We start from the raw sequence: 19476 nt of genomic DNA, 5'->3' as shown, positions 1-19476 counted from the left end.
AGCTTAGGTGAATAAAATACTGGAATTTGGCATCTGTGTATTTCACTTGTCTGTCAAGCCAATTAGGCTGTGAAGGCATAACAGAACTTGATAACATACAAACTGCCTTTTTAGATAAAGCGATGACGCACTGAGTCCTTAAGTTCAGACGTAAAAACAATGCTGCGAGCAATGAAAAACAAGGCAGTATATCAGAAAGATGAGCCCTTACATAGAACGCGGCAAAAAGCCTAAGTATGACATTGACTACGGTTGTGAGACGTTAACTAAACATTTATCACCATTAGGAGTAATTAACAAACTTCCCCAGCATTAATTAAAGGGCCCTGCTTTAAGGGAAACTGCGCTTAATTAGGAGGTTTGACAGGATGAGGCCTAAGGGATGATCCATATCCAGAGGGCTGTTGGAGGGGGTACAAGTGACATAATTTTTCACAACGCTTTGAGTTTTTGGTGCATTTCCCCCACTAGCCACAAAACTCTATGCCCTTGGTCAACTCACAAGATGGTCTGGTCTTGTATGGCCTGACCTAGCATGGCATGGCTCTGAAAAACTATTGACAGGTATGACAGGTCTCTGATTAGCCAGTCAGCTGGAGGCCCACTGCCCAGACCTTGTCACCTGTCAGGTATAGAGATGAAGGGTGAGTGAGCAGAGGAGGAGAAGGACGAGGGCGGAGAGACAAATTTTAAGGGAAAAAAAGAGGAGAGAAAGAATTGGGGACAGTGGCGTACAGTGCCGACGGGGTGCACACAAATACAAGGAGCAGCAATAAAAACCACATGTATATCAGGCCTGAGTCACCTGCAGAAGTGTTTGTGAAGCACTCCATTACAAAAACCAGAGGGTTTGAGGATGACAAATGTGTACCCAAAGAATCTGTGATTGGATCGGGGATTAAGGGGCTGGCGTGTCTCTGAAGGGAAACAGGCAGGAGACGGACAGACAGAGAGTGGAAGAAAGAGAAGGAGATGGAAGGGGGACAGTAAACGAATGTCAGACTGCCCAGGCAGGGAGACAGAGTGGCAGAGTGGGTGGGCTTTGACAGACACATCTCACACAGGCTGACAGCTCCGTCAATAGCCCCAGGATGGCCACCCTGATTGACAGCTAGCAGGTGGCGCATGAATGGAGTTGTCAGGCCGACTGTCAGTCAAAGTCACATTGCTTTGGCTACAAGGCCCCGGCTGAACAGGCACACAGCTGCCCAAGGTGATCTCTGGGTGTACAGAGCACGGGAGGCTGAGGCAGCTCAGATCATGCTAAATTATCATCGATCCATGGCAGTAGCAGCATACAATAGCTGAGTTGATTGGGCCCGTTTCATACTAGAGTAGTGGACAGATCTGGTACATACACACATGGCTGGTTCTACTCAATTCACAAAAAGTAAGAGAAAAAAGATTTGAATGTACTATCAATGCATCTCTGCAGTTTTTCCATTTCCTTGGTTCCCCTTAATTGAGCATTGTTCCAGCACGAGGGCATGAAGCATAGGACTTAATGGGCAATAATTATATGTGAGAGAGGCTTTCTCCCTGGAGTGGAATCCAGAACAAATGGAAGCTCCGATGTGCAACATTCTACTTCATTACATCTGCTGCGATTAAAGCCTGAACATCTGGCACCATATCCTGACAGATAGACAAGACTTTTGGACTGGAAGGGAAATCGAGCGATATTTACAAAAAAAAGTAACACAGGGTATTTACTGGATGAAAGAACAAGTGCTTTGGGCAGGCACGGTACATTCTCCCTATCAGACAAGTGTTGAACTGATAGATGCATGTAAACACAAGTAAATCGTTTGGACACTTTTGACAAAATGAACGGCACTAAATACCCTCGCTACACTTTCACATCACAATGGACTTTATTATTATTATTATTATAGGCAGCGTCTTTGCTACAGATAAATACGTACTGTGGCTCTTCAAGTAAACACTGGAATGTACATCAAGGTTGGTTGTTAACTTTTTTTTTTTTTTTAAACAATTTCAATCATCCTAACCCCTTCGAGGTGAAGCTAAAACAATAATCATAACTGTCTGTATCTGCTGTTGCCATGACAACATCAAGTCCCACAGAGTGATGTTATGCCGATCTGGTCTCTTCCTGGCACACGGTTATCTCCTGTGAAGCTCTGAGGCAATCTGGAGGGCCTCTGGGGCGTGTGTGAGCGCCGGAGGCGGCGGTCCGGGTAGAGGCTGTTGTCAAAGGGCTTGCGGTGGACACAGAGGACGTGGGTCTTTAGGTTGCCCTTCTGGGAGGCGCTGTAGGGGCAGTACCTGCACTGGAATGGCTTCCGAGCTGGGAAAGACAAAGAACAGAGACAGAGAAAAAAGAAACGTGTCTCTTAATTAAAAAGCTTTGTGAAAATAAGAGACTGAGTTCTGTTAAAAATTATAATTCTGGATATTAAATATGATTTTTGGCAGGTCATGTTTCCAGTGTTATAGACCAGATGTTGGCAGGTGAGGCGTTAAACTTTGACAGAGCCTCTGAAATGCCAGAGAGCGAAGTAAAACCACACACTTACAATGATGTTTCAATGGGGCTCAAAGTAGTTTCTTATTAGTAATAGGGTGTAGAAAAATGTCTAAATAAAATAAAACTGTGACGCTGATGTGGACTCATAAAAACAATAACACTTTTCCGCAATTGTGACACTTCATGGGCTTTTATGAAAAGGCCAGTAAGTTCTAATTCATTGTAACATATTTCCTGCTCACACACACAAACCCACACACCCACACACCCACACACACACACACACACACACACACACACACACACACACACACACACACACACAAATAAACACACACACACACAAGTGTTGAGTTGAGGAATGACAGACGTCTGCAGCTGGGAGGCAAGGCATGCCAAAACTTCCTGTCTGTCCCTCTCTGTAGCGCCCGCTACATAACACCACTACAAATAATGTGAACCTACATGACACAGCACAGAGTGTAACTTTGAGATACAAACAACAAAACATGCTGTTAATAGCTTCCAGAAGTTTATCTGACCTCAATAAAAATCAGTAAGACACCAACGCCCGAAGGTGTTGCTAAGATCAAAACAAAAACTGTGCTGGGTGACTCATTTACCTGTCTACCTAGACAGCCATGTGTCCTTGTTCACTGCTGTGCTATTTTTGAGATGTTACCTCATATAATGACTTTCTCTTTTCCCCTCTGTCTAACGCTTTAATGTGTTTTTCTGTGATTCATGGTTACAGTAAACCATTATGTGCTGATGTCATTTGACATCACTTCCCAAAAACTGAGGGCTGTCTCAGCCTTTTCACCCCACCCTCGCCTCTTCCTCTCTATCATGCTCCTCATCAGAGCCGAGACAGCTGTACGCAGCTGAACACTCGCTCTCACATCTACATAAAAAAGGTGTTTTTGGGGGGAAAAGTGGGAAAACTCACAGACGGTGTGAGCAATAAAAGGTAATGCTCCATCTGTTGGTGTATAATAACCTGATGGCCGTAAAGGACACACACACACACACACACACAGGCATTCACACCAGTCAGAGAGAGGATAAGGCCTGACACATCTGAATATCATCAGGATGGCACAGAGGGTTGTGTGTGTGTGAGTGTGTATGTGTGTGTGTGTGTGTGTGTGTGTGTGTGTGTGTGTGTGTGTGAGAGAGAGAGAGAGAGAGAGAGAGAGAGAGAGACAGAGAGAGAGAGACAGAGAGAGAGAGAGAGAGAGAGAGTAGTCTTATTGAGTGAGGGAGGGTGAGCCGTCTGGGAGGAACAATAGTAAAAGAAAATCTTTGTCAAAATCCAGGTACAGAGTACTTTGTGATGTTAAAACTCAACCTGCCTCATTTCAACTTCTCCAATTCAATGAAAGTGGAAAACAGGAAATAAGGGTGGACAGCAAGATAATAAACATTTCTGATTCTGGGCATCTTGTAATCTCTCTTAATATCACTTATTACATTGCTGTGTAAATAAGTATGTAGGGAACTGAAAAATCCCACTTTCCCAAATTTTACACATCCGTTGTAACTGGAGAGACTGAACAGATTTCCCTCAATCTTGTTAAAATCTTGTAAATGCACTCAGACAATGTGAACAATCCCATAGCCCATTATGCTTTCATAAAGTCGGTTAATAATAAGCCAAAAGGTCTCGACTCTACATCTCAGTCGCTTGTTGCCCTGCTTGTCTCCCCCCTCTCTGCCTCTATCGTCTTTCTTTCTCTCCCTCCTCGTCTCCCTGGGTCTGCTGTTCTTTCTTCCCTCCCACCAGAGGAGAGGGGAGGTCCAAGAGAGGGCAACCTCCAAATAAGTTCCATTAATCACAGGCCACAGTCTAATGTAACTAATATTTTACAATTAGAGAAGACAGCAGTGGGCTCGGAGCCATCCATCTCTTCACCACATGATCCTCCATTCAAAGGCTGCCCGAGCCACAGCTTCAGACATGCCACACACACACACCCACACACACACACACACGTACACATACACGTAGACATACACGGATGCACAAATAGACTGGACAGGAAATGAGAGGGGTGGGATTGTGTGGTGTTGATAGAAAGAGTGAAGGAAGAAAAACAGAATGAGTGATTACTGACTTTGACTCTGTATGATAGTGACATTGGACTGTATTAAAAGGACAGTTCTGGTTTATTACAACTTGGGCTTTATGTAATCTTGGCCATCATTTGCATCTGTTATGATAACATTATACTCACCAAAGTAATTGCTGAGATCTGGGAACACGGCAACATCACTATAACGAAGTCAGACAAGAAACACGGGCAGTCAGACAATCAGACAGATTGTAAACAAGCTAACAGTACAGCCAGATTATCGAAGGAAAATCACAGGAAACGTGTGTGCACATAACTATAGCATGGATGCTAGGTCAAAGATGAACCAGGAAGTCAGTCTATATACTGTGATGGATGTTTTTACGATAGACAGTTTGAGTTGTAATTCTATTGTTCACCTTGTACTTTGTCTTTCAAAAAATGTTAAGCTAACCTGGGAGTTTGTTTAAAAGCTGTATGATTGTTTGGCCACTTGTGTTTCTTGCCTCCTCAGTCTTCATTTCAGCAAAGTACATAACTCTCTGTCAAACCATAATGTGTAGTTTTTACTCTTCGGTTCATGAACAAAATCAAGAAACAAGATATAATGTGTTTATTAGTGCGCTTTAGAGGAACTGGTAGGCAGATTTTTTTAACTTCAGACAGAGCCCGGCTAGCTGTTTCCCTGTTTCCAAGCTTTAGGCTAGCTATGCTAACCTTCTCCTGGCTGTAGCTTCATATTTAATGGACAAATGTGAGAGTAGTGTCTTCTCATCTAACTTTCAGCAAGAAAGCGAAAAAGCGTCATTTCCAAAATGTCAAACTATTCCTGTAAGTACAAGTAAGTACTCTTACCATAAGTTCTTATGTGTCAAAGTAAGGTATCAAAAAAGCTTGATTTTGGTAAGGAAACTCAGATATTATATAATCACTAGAAATCAAAAATTGTGAAACCATACCCTGCCCTGCCTAAGTGCATATTTGCGTGAGTTGGTACACGTGTATATGTTTGCACCTGCACGCACGTATTCCTGTGCGTGTGTGTGTGTGTGTGTGTGTGTGTGTGTGTGTGTGTGTATGTGTGGTGGGAGTGTGTTGTGTGTCACAGGCTGAGATAATGACCATGATGACAGTGGCGGGGCCGACGGGGGCCAGAGGAGCTGAATGGTGACGGATGACACAGGGCTGAGCTCTGATGGCACACAGACAGTGAGTGATGACTGCACATCCTTCCCAGTGCTCCACCCTTCATTATCTCTATGGGGAGAAGCAAGGCACAAAGGCAGGCCGCGCTGCCCTCTCGCTGCCCTCAAACGACATCTGCTCATGGAGACAGCCGTACTACCGCTCCTCTTTCACCTCGCTGTCGCTCCATCTATCTCCATCTATGGTGATCTTTCTCGCTCCTTTTCTCTCTCCTTTTTCTCTCACTCTCTGTCACCCTCTCCGCGGAGGGTATACACAGGTCAGACAATGAGATAATGACTCACCCCTTTCAACCTTTCAAAATCAGGGCCTTTTCTTTCTCTCTGTCCTCTGTTGTTCTTTCATTCTTAATCTTGTCTTTATCGATCTTCTCATATTCACTTGTTCTCATGCGTCTGAGAGGCCTGATCTGATGTCACAGAAGACACAGCGTGATTTATTTAACCGGTTAACTGGTTGAAAGTTAGATAATACTCTAAACCTCAAGGCATTTTCTCAAAAACAGTTGTCCAAATTGTGCCTGTGAAAAATTGAAAGCACGCCATAATACCTGTTCAGAAATATTAAGAGGCTTTCCCACAGCTTGACTGATGGAGTGGTAAATGTTGCCATCTAGTGGTTCAGTCAATGCAGTGCAGAGATGAGAGTTTCTGTTTAAAACACTAGGGAGGGCTTATTGAGACTAATGAGCATGCAGACAGGTTCAACCAGAGGTCACCATCTGGCCAATTACCACTGCTGGCACATTGGAGCCGACCTGAACTGTCATCACAAACACATCACTCCATGTCCAAACTGCCCGGCAATATGTCACCATGCCACTCGACGTGCCATACAGTATGGAGAGGATGGGGGCAACAGGAGACAGCCCCATGACAAAGCCACCTGGTCAGCACTGCAGACAGGACAGGCTGCCGGGCCACCTGCTTAGCTCACTTTTTAGAGGACACTCGATAGACTCTCAATGTCAGTTACTCGTCTCAATGTCCAGTTTGACTGACAGGTGTTTATTGTGTCTATGACATCTACCTCCTCAGGGAGAGAGAGAAATATGTGCAGGATCAATCTGCAGCAAACAAAAAGGCAAGGGATGCTTGAAATAACTTCAAGCAGAGAACAAATACACTGATCACATTGCTGAGAAACACAAGCAATAGTCACAGTATACAGTATGAGCTGTATTTAAGGTTAAAAAGTGGTTTAATGCCAACTGTTCTTAGATTTTCAAAGGATTTCAAAACTCATAGACGACTCAAAACGGCCAGCTTTTCTAAATGCTATCTATTTTTCGTAATTCAAACGGCATTATACGCATTAAAAACAAGAACGAAACATGAACAGCGCGATGGCCATGACAGGAGTTGAAGGAGAGGGGTGCTTTTCGGGCATATTATAATAACCATCTGTACAATCAAATAGAAAACTACATCTTGCTGTTGGAATCATAAAGAAAGGAAACAGATGTTAATCCCTAATGGAGTTGACAGGCACTTTCCTGTCTTTCACATGAACATATTGAGTTTCTGAATAAGAGGGGGATCAGAGGGAAGGTGTATCATGTTGCACTCATAATACATGCATATCAAAGACCCCAGCTGTTGGATTCCCTCTCTTGAGAGACAGCATTATTAAATCTGCACTCAGCAAGCATATCACACCAGCACAAGAGCTTAAGCCTCTCCATCAGTGGGCTTCCATTGGCTTGGGTGATTTGTAACCTATCACACAAGGAGATTATATCATCCTTTAAAGTGTAGGGGTAATCAGTGCCACACACCTGTGTCTTCTTTAGTCCCTATTTGAGATCACAGATACGATCTGGGAAGGAAAAAAAAAACTAAAGTGCTATAAGTATAAAGGAAGTGTGTTGTTTATAACTGGCATGATTTATTCACACACTCACACTCACTCTTCACACTTCCTCTGTCAGGTGATGAGGGTGGAGACACTGTCAAAAACTTTTTGGTGGATTTTTATAGCAGCATCCTTGTGGCTAACAATGTCACGCATGCTAGTCAGCTACTTATATTTAGAATTAAGTTAACCAATTATAATATTGTTATATGGCCATCTGCAGTGGTATATCACATTCAGATGGGGTGGTACAATGCATCTGAAAGGAGATAACTAGATGAAAAGAAAAGGACCGGTATTTGTCCACTAGGTGGCAATAGATACTTTCAAATCTGAAGGCAGCCCTGGCTACATCTTGATAACAGTGACAGCTGCATTTGACATACATGATATAGAAGCAGATGCTCACCTGATGCAACATCTTTCTCCATGTTCCCCCCATCGTTCAGACTGGCTTTGTGTGCGCTGGCAGGTGCGCTGCTCAGGTTCCCCTGGGATCTGAGGTAGGAGAGCAGGCCGCCTTGATGCTGGAGGTGATCTGCCTGTCCTGGAGCCAAGTTCTCCAGAGAGGAGATGGGACATTCAGCCACAGCTCTGCCCAAAGCTCCCGGTTTGTCGTGCTTCTTCTCGCCAGGACTCTGGAAATCCGCCTTTCCCAGCTCCTCTGGCTCCAGGATATTATTTTTCAGCATCTTCCACTTGGCAGCATCATCATTTTCGTCCTCCCTCCCTTGCTCGGATTTCTCAAATTCACCTTCACCGTCGTGACCTGTGGAGCTGGCATTCTGTGTGTTTATCTCTTCTTTTGTTCCCTGCACCAAAAGGTCACACTGATATGCAGGTTTCACACCAAGCTCAGCTGCTGCATTAGAGTAACTTTGTAGCCGGCGGGTAATGGAGGAGGAGAGTCTATTACTAAAAACGCCAGACATCTGTACCAGTACAGCAGGAGACATGCCTGAATGAGGCATGACAGACTCTGGCCTGACAGACAAATCTAAAGGCTCATACTGGGACTTCCTGGTTTGGGCAGATAGAGGGCCGTCTACACCTGCATCTTTGTCACTTGACTGCTTGTTGATGAGCAGGGCGTTATCACTGTGGCTCTCCAGACCAAGGTAGTGGGCTGGGCTCCAGTCTTCCCTGGATCTAGGTCTGAGCTTGGGGTTGGGGTTGGGGTTGGGGTTGGGGCTGGAGCTGCTGCTGCTGCTGGTGGGCTGCAGTGGAGAAGAAAGATCCCTGCTTGTTTGCCAGTGGGGGAAGTGGTAGCGATCCAGATGGAAGCCGAGGGAGGCAGTCTGTGCAGCGGTGTAGTCACTGGAGAGTGGACACCTGTAGACTTTCTCACCTAACACAGACAATAACAGCAGGGACATAATACAATCCAAATCACATTAGGACACTATGTGTATATGAGGCATACTGAGCATTCTGTTCAGAGAAAAGTATGTACCAACAACCGTCATCTAAACATGAAAAATGTTGCACTCCCACACCAGGCTGAGTTGAATGATTTAAGCGCTGCCCTGCAGTAAATCAAGCTTGTAATCAGCTTTCAGCTCCAGTGATCCATCATTTTACAGTATGGACGCCACCACCATGTGCAATAAACACACCCAAAGATGTTAACACCAAACAAGATTCTTCCAGAAATAATAAACAGTCAAATTCAAAGCAACTAGAACAAGGCAGATGTCGCAGACAAGAACCTCATTCCATCAAAACCAGTAAGTGGGTTTCCCAGTCAGAAATAACGAAGTCCAACATGTGAGCAGTTCTGATTAACCGCACCATTTACTGTAGCTGAGTTTATTTTTGCTTCATACTTGAAAAATGGTGTGTTGGAACCATAATTCAAAAAGTACAAAGTGTATTATTGTGGGAAATGACAAAGGGTAATTTTTCCTCCTTTTAGCAAGTGAAAAATATCCATCTGGAAACAAGATTTGATCGTGCTCACCATAACTTTTAATTAAAGGTAATGTAAATGTCTTCTTCCCTCTGTTTACCTACAGTTTAATCATTATAGCTATCACAGAAACTCCCTCCAGGGTTAAACACACTCCCTGTGACCATTTTTGAGTTAGTGATTGTCTGAGACCTCAGCTTTGCACTGTCTTTAAACAGCCCAGCTGTTTCGCTGCCATTCCAATTACAGTAAAAGTCATCCGACGCCATTAAGCCACAAATATTGGCAGTTTATTGCCCAACACTCTCCTGGCATTTGAAGGTCAGGTCATACATTATACTGTGTCTTTTAGGGATGCGTCTGGGATAGGGAGATAAACCCACCACCATTAATTTAATTCTATGCATATTGATGTCTTATTGTTCTTCTTTAATAGACTAATATCTGAGTTATAACAGTGATTCATCCGCGCTAGAGAAATATCAATTTCATACACCTCAAGATCTGACCCTGAGATAATTCTCTGAGGTAAATCTAAATCTAATGATCTGTAGTTGCTACCTTACTTTGTTTCCAACTTTAATAGAAAAACCACCTTAGTAAGGTGAAGGGTAGTAAAAAAGGAGGGCTGTTTTTGACTATTTCAAATCTGCAAAACCATAAAATAACACCCACATATTACCTAAATAGAGCTGAAACTAACGAAATTGAAAAATCGCTGCTGAAATGGCAAATTGGTGCCCCTGAATGGAAGGCAGTCACCTCTGTATGTACTGTATATGGGTTATACTATACTGTATGTGTGTGTGTGTGTGTGTGTGTGTGTGTGTGTGTGTGTGTGTGTGTGTGTGTGTGTGTGTGTGTGTGTGTGCGCATCTACAGTGTGTCTGATTTAATGTCTGCAAACATTGAATGTGCATGGCGACGTGAGTGGGTGTACAAGAGCGGGAAAGAGACTTCAACAGTGCCACACCCTTGTCTCCAGTAACAGACAAAAAAATCTGAACAGCTTAATGGAACTCTTTCAGACACGCCATATATCTCAATTATTCTGTGGCTTAAATTACGATGACATTACCGGCCAGCTCCAAATGCAGAAAACACATATATCTGACCTCATCTTTCAGCGTGGACCTTCCTAAACCCATTTGCCAGCCTACATGAGAGCTGTAAAACAATACAAAGAATGAAGACTCTGCCTTTTTTCCTCTTCCTTTGGATGGGTGCCATCTTTGTGATTGCCTGGTTCATGCTAACTTAATCAGTTTAAGATTTACTTACACTGCCGAGGCTCACATTATGTGAGGGGAGTAATTTTAGAGCTTAGATTTATCAACCAAAACTCCAATTACTGCATCATTACAAACCCCAGCCTCTCTCACCTAACACAGAGCATCTAATGAAGTGATGCGTATGAGTTATCTGCCCTTACTGGATGTGCAAGGCGGAGGAAAAAGGTAAATAAATAAATAAATGCCTCAAGTGAGCCGTGTCTATGGAAAAAGCATGCAGCTGGGTTTGGACGAGTGATTCATTTCATATGGAAATAGGCTTTAAGATTTACAACCATATATCACCATCAATGCAATCACAGGCTGACATACTATATTCTTACATAGGCATTTGGCAGTTATATTGTAGATATCAAACTCTATATAAAGTGAGGTTTTGGCTCTTTCTACATATGCAATCAAGCACCTGAAATGTAAAGCAGAGATACATGGTGGCTGGTTTGGTTTAAGATGAAACAGAGTGAGAGGGAGAGAGTCACACACAAGACTGGTGAGAAAAACAGGGGCACCAGATGTTCTTTGATGTTTATAATAGCATATATTATTAATATTAATTAGACCACATAGTCAATGACGCATTTGGGACGTTTCCAAGTCAATTAAGCCAAATGGCATTCAGGAGACGGTGGAACAATATTTCAAGGCAGGTGTTCACAACTCCCTGGGTAAATCTTTTTATCTGCATGCTAGGGAAACAAGCATTTTGAGCTTAATTTGAGCCTCATATCTGCAATAATAATTAAAAAGAGGATTAAAAGACAGAAGTGAGAGGGAGACAGAAAAGCCAACAGGTAATCAGTTTAGACAAACCAGTCAGACTGACTGTGATCTCTGAATAAGAGCTGAATTTGTTAAGACAGACACAGGCCCCGAGTTAGATAAGGACCCAGTTGGTTAAAAGATGCTTTTACTGTCAGCAATCACAAAGAATAGACAGATGTAATATGGAACAGCCAAATGAAAAGTGATACTCTGTACAGCAGCTTGCTTTATCTATGTTTCTGGGTAAACCACTGCTCATATTACCATTCACAGTTTTACAGACGCGTACAGACGTGTAAAAGCAGGGAATAACGGACAAAACACATGTGGCGACGACATCATTACATGGTGTCTGCTCACTGACCTTGAGGTTAAGAGTATTGAATGGGACTAATTAATAACTGTCAGAGCATTTTATGTATGTTAGGCATGTTTTTATTCTGAGCAGGGATCTAACTGGCCCAATGTAGGTCAGAGACCCGAAGCATGCACCCTTCATTAGTTTATCATTTTAAAAAGAGTCGTTAGTCTAAATCTCAGATTATAATTAAAGTCAAAGTGCATTTTCAAATCTGTCCTGATGAGATATTGAGAGAAGTAATTCGCAACACACGCCTTCCATTGAAATCAAAGCGTGCGTTCTAATTTAAGATGCTGGGTGTTTTGGAGTTAAATATCTAAATCCAGCACTGTATCTGGATGTATCGAGCAAAGAAGCCGTCTCTCACCCTGACAGCCATGACTGTACTATATTTGCTATCCATATTGAGAACATCAATAACTTCATGACCACCATAGGCTGACTATGAATAATGCAGCTAGTAATTCTGGACTAATCAATGTTCCTCAAGCTGAACATCTGGCAGTGGTAATTCTTCCTCAGCATCTCCGCTCTCCTGAATTAGAAAACACTCGCTCTCTCCCTCTCTCTTTCTCCACGTCCAACCATCGAGACAGACAGACTTGATCAGTTACAACCCCCCACCTCCGAAAAAACTTATCCCTGTTATTAAACCCTCATCAAGTGGTGCGTGTTCTCCATATGTGTAGGATTTACCTATCTGTCCCGCAGCAGACCTGTGTGTTGAGCCAGGGCCAGCAGCGTGTGATTGTGTTAATTAATCTGTCATTGTGAGCGCAGGGAGCAGCTGCAGAGGTCTCTGGGATATATTGTCAGAGCTAAACAATGCGGTGCTAAGCCCCCAGAGTGAGTCTACCATTACACAAGACTAAGAACAGAGAGGAGAGGAAGAGAGGGGGAGAGAGAGCCTGCCGGATCCATCATTGACTAAAGCAATGACGCCTGACCTTTACAATGAATTAGTTTCCATGCTTAATATTGACTGAAATTAGAGTCTGATACTGAATGTGCCATCCCAGAACTGTGTGCACTCAAATCCTCAGCTAGCCAGCTATCATAAATGTTTCTGGAAGTGACACCGTATGGTCATGGAGATAGGGGAGAAGAGGGAAAGTAAAAACAACAGAGCCTGAACATTTCTTAAAGAGCAACCAGAGAGGGATTTGGCCATAAACGGCGAGAATTTACATGTAAATACGCAGATACCAGTATGTGTGTACAATATGGAGACAAAACATCTAATGAGATTAAACCTGATCCATTTATCTCTGCTATACGGCCATCCTTTAAGAGGATGCTGGATCAAATCCCACAAGAGCACATCAGACTTGGATGCACACAACATAGCAGTACTCCAACGGAAAATAACCATAAGCTATGAAGAAACAAAAGTTTGGATTTATTTTTCTTCTCTTAACAACGCTGTTAAAGCAGTAATTCAGGCTCATGATAACATGTTAGCAGGATGCCATGACAAGAAAGGCATTTACCCAGAGAGCCAAATCATCCAAATCACCAGGTGGAACAGAAGACTATCAATAAAAATACCAGGTGGTAGATCAAATCATAAAAATCACTGGGTGGTATATATCAAATCATTAAAAACACCAGATGGCATGCATTAACATCTTGTGCCCCCGTAGGCAAGGGGTGGGGATGTGACGGATATAAAATAGAGGGTACTAATTATCCCTGCAATTCAACATGATGCCATTATCTTTAAAAGGAAGACAAAGTCCTTGTGGATGACAGTAATATCTGTGGTGGTGTAGCTGACCCTGCGCTAGATGTCCACCTACACTAAGTGGGAAGTAAAATATGAGGCAACAGCTGTCACTTAGCTACTTTATAGTTATATTTAGTTTTTAAAGAAAAGATTACAAGATGCATGAATTTGATCCTTTGTTTTGATATTCTAAGCAGATTTTTCCCTTTATTACATAGAGACAGTGGATAGGCATGAAAGGGAGAGAGAGATGGGGGGTGACACGCAGCAAAGGGCAGCAGGTTGGACTCAAACCCACGCCGCTGCAGGACTCAGCCAACATGGGGCGAACGCTCTTACTGGGTGAGCTAGAGGCCAATTCTCAGAATATATAGATAATCCTGCAAAAAAACTGACAAAATATTAAAGGGGCACTCCAGTGATTCAGTAGAATACTTCCATAAAGTTGGGGGACTTGCAAGAGACAGATTAAACTATGTAAACCTTTCTGGTTCGAATTTAGGTGGGGACCTCTCTCTCCCTGCATTTCCTGTCTACCCTTCTACCGTCAATTAAAATTAAGTAAACATTAAAATTTTTAATGTTTACTTATTTTAATTTAAAATTAAGTTTAAAAAAAAGATTCAAAGGTTCAAAATCAAATCAGCAGAGGACCAGATATTTGACTTTTAATTCCTAGTATGGGTCGAGCTCCATATACTACCTTTCCTATAATGCAACTGAATAGTGTGATTCATTAGACCCTGATGCCATCATCAGGGTTATTTTTGTCAAATTTTGGAAAGCTCCCTCCAGAGCAACTAAGGCATTATCCTGCTCTGCCCTGCAAAGGCAAAAGGCAGTAACTTTGTTTTTGGTCGAAAATAAGTTAATGATATTTTTTGGGACATTCAAGACATCCTTTATCATGTGGCTAAGTATCTTGAGTCAGTTCCGTTGTTTTTTTCAAGAAACTAATGGGTTGTCTTAACAGTAACGTCTAAAAGCCCAGGAGAAACCAAGGCATCAGACATACAGGCCATGATCACTACATTTTATAGACGTGTTACTTTAATGATTTTGTAAATGGTGATCAGCAACCAAATATTGATCATTTGGAAGTTACGGCCTTTTGCCTTGGCGTGACCTTTCACTTTTTGCAGACAATACAAAGGCAGAGTACAGTAGTAGTAATAGAGGTCAAAAGTTAAGTCTGAGCTTAAGATTTTTTATGTAGACACATTGCATCTAATTTCCAGTGTCCTACCTATAATTCATTTGGCTGGACAACTAAAAAACTTTAAAGTCATTTTTCTCAGTTCCACACTCGAGTGGAAGGACTTTTGGCTTTGTAAGGCAGGCTTTGTAGGGCAGGCTTAGTAGCAGGCGTAGTACTTCTCATGTCAAGTAAACTGAACTGAAATATGATGAAACATGTCAAATCATTCATTTAACAGACTCTTTAATGAGATCTTAAAATAGAAAGAGCTTTCCTTGACTGAGTTACCTGTAGTTGGAGAAGAAGATTGTGGTCGATGATCGAGGCCACTGCCAGAGAGGGAGCTCCCCATCTCTGGCCCAGAATGACTCACGCTGCCTGGGCTACCGGGTCTGCTGATGGCCTTAGTGTCTGGGTCGCCGAGACACACTTTCCCATCGTCTACAGGGAGACATCTCTCAGTCAGGTAGGAGGAGCACTGCTGCTGGTCTTTAGGACCGAACATTTGCTGTTCAACAGGCAGCCCTGGTGTCATGATCTGCCAGCCTGGGTAGCTGCTGCTGCTGCTGCTGCTGAGTATATCTCTGTTTGACGTGATCTTCTGCAGATATTCCATGCTAGTGGAGCTCAGTGGAGGGTGGAGATTATTTAAACCCAGCAAAGAGGAGCTATCTGCATCTGACAAAGGGCCTGGACCTGAGGAAATCATTCTCCCTAACATCTCCCTAACTTTCATGTCAACGCCTGCTGTGGCAAGTATCTGGTTGTAATCTTGATGGTCGGCTCTCTCAGCCATGAGGAACCTGTTGTGAATGCGGGTGATGTACTGCGAGTAGAGGGTACTCTGGTGGTCTTGTGATAGGTTGTTCATATTAACGCAGGTGTCATGCTCAGCAGGGAGATTACGCTTAGCAGCCAGCTTATTGAGGTGGACCTTCATGTGGTTCTTGAGAAACCAGGGCTCTTTGAAACGACGACCACAGATTTGACAGCAGTGCTCAAAGGAGTCCTTGTGTTTCCTCATGTGACCCTTCAGGAACCAGGCCTGGCTGAAGGTCTGGCCGCACACCTCGCAGGGGAATTCGCCAGCAGGCTTCTTCTTGTCATTGGCCCCCATTGCGGGCCTCTGCCCTAAGCCCGAATCGGCAGTTATATGCGTCATCTCAACGTGTCCGATCAGCTCCTCCTCCTGTGAGGCAGCAAACTCGCACAAGGTGCATTTATAGGGTTTGTGCAGGATCCTGATGTGGCGCTCAAGCTCCTGCTGCTTCCTGAACTTCCCCTTACAGAATGAGCAGCGGAAGCCGATGGGTTGGGGCTGGATGGGATCATCAGGGATGGGAGTCACCTTAGGGGATGTGGATGCGTGTGGCTGGCTCTTTGTAGCACCAGAGTTAGTTAAGAATGGGGATTGAGTTGGGACAGTCTGTAACAGTTGGGGCTTTTGAAGTTGGTTTATAATCGATGTTTGCTGTTGGTTAACATGACCAGCTCGCGTCTGCCTGTCCCTTAATATCGCCCTTTCCTCAAGCTCATGAAGCAATCTATTCTCCTCCCTAATTCGCCCACGGCCTTTACCCAGAATGCCTTGCTTGTGAGTACGGAGGTGTATCTTCAGGTTGCCCTTCTGTGCAGCCCTGTGGTCGCAGTATGGGCACTTGAATGGCTTCTCGCCAGTGTGTGTGCGCATGTGAAGGGAAAGGATGCTGTTGAAGCGGAAGCGCTTTCCACACAACGGGCAGGGATACTTCCTGTTCTTGCGGCTGTCCTGTTCCTGGGTGGAATTTACCTGGGAGGCGATGCTTTGATTGGTGACTCTCAAGAACTGGGAAAGCTCTGCTCTCCCGTTCATACTGCTGAGAATCCTTGCATCCATGATTTGATTGGCCAGAAGCGCCATCTGGCTCCTAATTGGGTGGGTGGACAGGGTAATGAAGCTGTCCTTTCAGGGACTGGCTGATGTTACAGTATGGTGGTCAGAGGTGTCTGTGTGGGACGGTCAGAAGGTTAGCGGTGAACTGTATGCTGACTGTTTGCACTTATTCAGCTGAAACAGGATGTGGATTCATGCTGCTCGGATGAAATGTCTGTTTGTTGTAGCTCAGACCTAAAAAGAAAACAAAAGGAACATTAAGTGCATTCTAATTCTGCAAAAACAAATAAATTTTTCAAATATTAATTTCCCCCTCGGAAACCCCAAGAATAGGTGAGTACAGTATAATGTCAGTGGGGCTCTCGGCTGTCAATTAAGGGTGTAAATCTCTACTTTTGCAGCTGCTATATAATGCCAGTGATGCACCACAAATAGGTCAGGAAATAGAGCAAAGTAGGTTCTGACTCTCGTCATCCTGTGTTAATGTATACCTGTGGTTTTAGATTATTGTTGAAGACCGTGAAAATGCTGATAAGTCAAACCACAAAGGCTTCCTCAACAAATATCTCATCTTTACTAAAGGGTAAGGTGAAAATCTTTGTCTTGATCTCATTTTGTACTGACACACAACACTAAGGCAGCACAAACATCAAAGACTGTCTGCTTTCATTGCCCTTCCTTTGCATTTCACAAATCTGCGCTTTAAAAAAAAAAGATTAAAGTAAAAGTGTTAAGCTTTTTCAGCAGGTCTATTGCATATTTGAATAAAAACCTTTACCAGGATAATTATGTCACGGGAGTACTAAGGAAAATAAACAACTTGATGATGTAAAAGTGCAAACTAAAGTTAAGGGAAGAATATCCAAATGGAAAGCTAAAATATGCTTCACTTCTCCCCTGCCCAGCTTCCTTTTTTTCAATTCAACTGCAGCAGCAAAACAAAGCTTCAAATTCACATCGTGCTACAATGGTAGAGGTCACATAAGTGAGCTCTGCACAGCTCTAGTGCAGTACAAAAGGGCACAGAACAAAGCCGGCACTGTCCACACTGAATTAACACAGGCTTACATCATCCTGGACTGCAACCTCAGTCAGTCATGAAAATGATGTACACAAAACCACACAGATAAAAAGCTGGCAGGCTGGCAGCAGTAGTGTGTGTGTGTGTGTGTGTGTGTGTGTGTGTGTGTGTGTGTGTGTGTGTGTGTGTGTGTGAGCAGCATGTCTGCTCTGAGCTGTAGATCAGAAATTAATGTAACCATATGGAACTGACCTAACCATATCTGACATGAAAAAGTGAGTAAATTATATTATAATATAGTTGATCCACTTCATTTTTCTTAAACTGGTATTCCTTAGCACTCATACCAAAACTACCAAACTACCAAAAACTACCCTCCCCCCCCTCACCCCCACCTCCCACTCATTCCACAGATTACGGTCATTTGAGCTATTATCGCATTTGCCTCTATTAATGTCATTACTGTACTGTAGCCTTGGATGTGTAATATTGTACAGTGTATCCAATTTGAAGTCTGCGCCCAATCAATAATGATTGATCAAACTCAACTTTAAATGGCTATGCGTCTGCAGCATCAAATAACTTTGACTGCTGCATAAATGTGTGTGCATTTCTTTTATTCAGCAAAGCACATGTGCTCTTTCTTACCTGTCTTTCACAACTAGCTGGCTGAAAGCATGAGTAAGGCAAGTAATGGAAATTCTTTTTATTAGGAATAACCCCTTGAGATGTAGCATCTCGTTTTCGAGGGGGTCCTTAAAAGCAAACATATACAATACATTCCCAATTAGACAAAATAGTTAACAAAACAACGTGAGGAGACCTCAAGAAAAACATACATCAAACATACATACATACTGACAGACAAAAGACAAAGCTCTCCATCACACCAAAACCACCCATATCCTCCCCATTTAAACCATTAAATATTAGACAATAAACAGTTAAGGTCATTCATATATAGTTCAAAAAAATTTAAGGAAAAAGGAAAATTAAAATAATAAAGTAAAGTAATAAGAGAGTTACCAAAGCTACACACAATCTTATTCATAATCAAGACAACTACTAGATTTAATGTAAAGGCATCCAAATAAAATCTCTGACAATGACAAGAGCCACCTGCTGCTGCTGTTGCCTATGGTCTAGAGCAACCTCATAAAAATGTTGTACACAAAACCACACAGATTAAGAGCTGACATGCCTGGCTGGTGTGAGCCACCTGTCTGCTCTGCACCCAGATCAATGTAAGGATACAGACCTGACCTAATCATATCTGACAGGAAGAAAGTGAGCGAATGATATTAGCATACACTAGATCCAGTTCATATTTAAAGGGTATTCCTCTGATTAACTAAGCATAAGAAGAAGAACAATGCATAAAACCTTCAACGTGTGTGTGTGTGTGTGTGTGTGTGTGTGTGTGTGTGTGTGTGTGTGTGTGTGTGTGTGTGTGTGTGTGTACTAGTAGGAATTGTTGGAGCAGTATGCAGGGTCATCAGGTGTTTCTCTGTCAGAGTGGATTAGGATCTTTCCGGTGTAGATTGAGAGAGTGCTCGATTGTTATTAAGCATCGTGTCACAGTAGCGCCTCTTAGGTGTGGCCGCGCATAGACGAACGTGGAGCAGGTGTGATTTAGCACAGCCAATAAAAGAAAAAGAAAAAAATAATGTAACACATACACAATTAAACCAGCAATCGGAGCGGTGCA

The 19476-nt window shown here is 43.0% G+C and overlaps 1 protein-coding gene across 1 annotated transcript; it reads right to left on the bottom strand.

Annotated features, from left to right (window-relative positions):
- Positions 1-1991: 1991 nt before the first annotated feature.
- Positions 1992-17221, bottom strand: LOC116038586. The gene is made up of 4 exons (XM_031283100.2): positions 17213-17221; positions 15163-16816; positions 8036-8974; positions 1992-2311 (listed from the first exon to the last, which is right to left on the bottom strand). Exons 1-4 carry the CDS (start codon positions 17219-17221, stop codon positions 2076-2078), a joined length of 2838 nt encoding a protein of 945 aa, XP_031138960.1. The 3' UTR covers positions 1992-2075.
- Between the last annotated feature and the right edge of the window lie 2255 nt (positions 17222-19476).

The sequence above is a fragment of the Sander lucioperca genome, chromosome 7, assembly GCF_008315115.2.
Source record: "Sander lucioperca isolate FBNREF2018 chromosome 7, SLUC_FBN_1.2, whole genome shotgun sequence".
Classification (NCBI taxonomy): domain Eukaryota; kingdom Metazoa; phylum Chordata; class Actinopteri; order Perciformes; family Percidae; genus Sander; species Sander lucioperca.
This window is presented reverse-complemented; position numbering and strand designations above follow the sequence as displayed.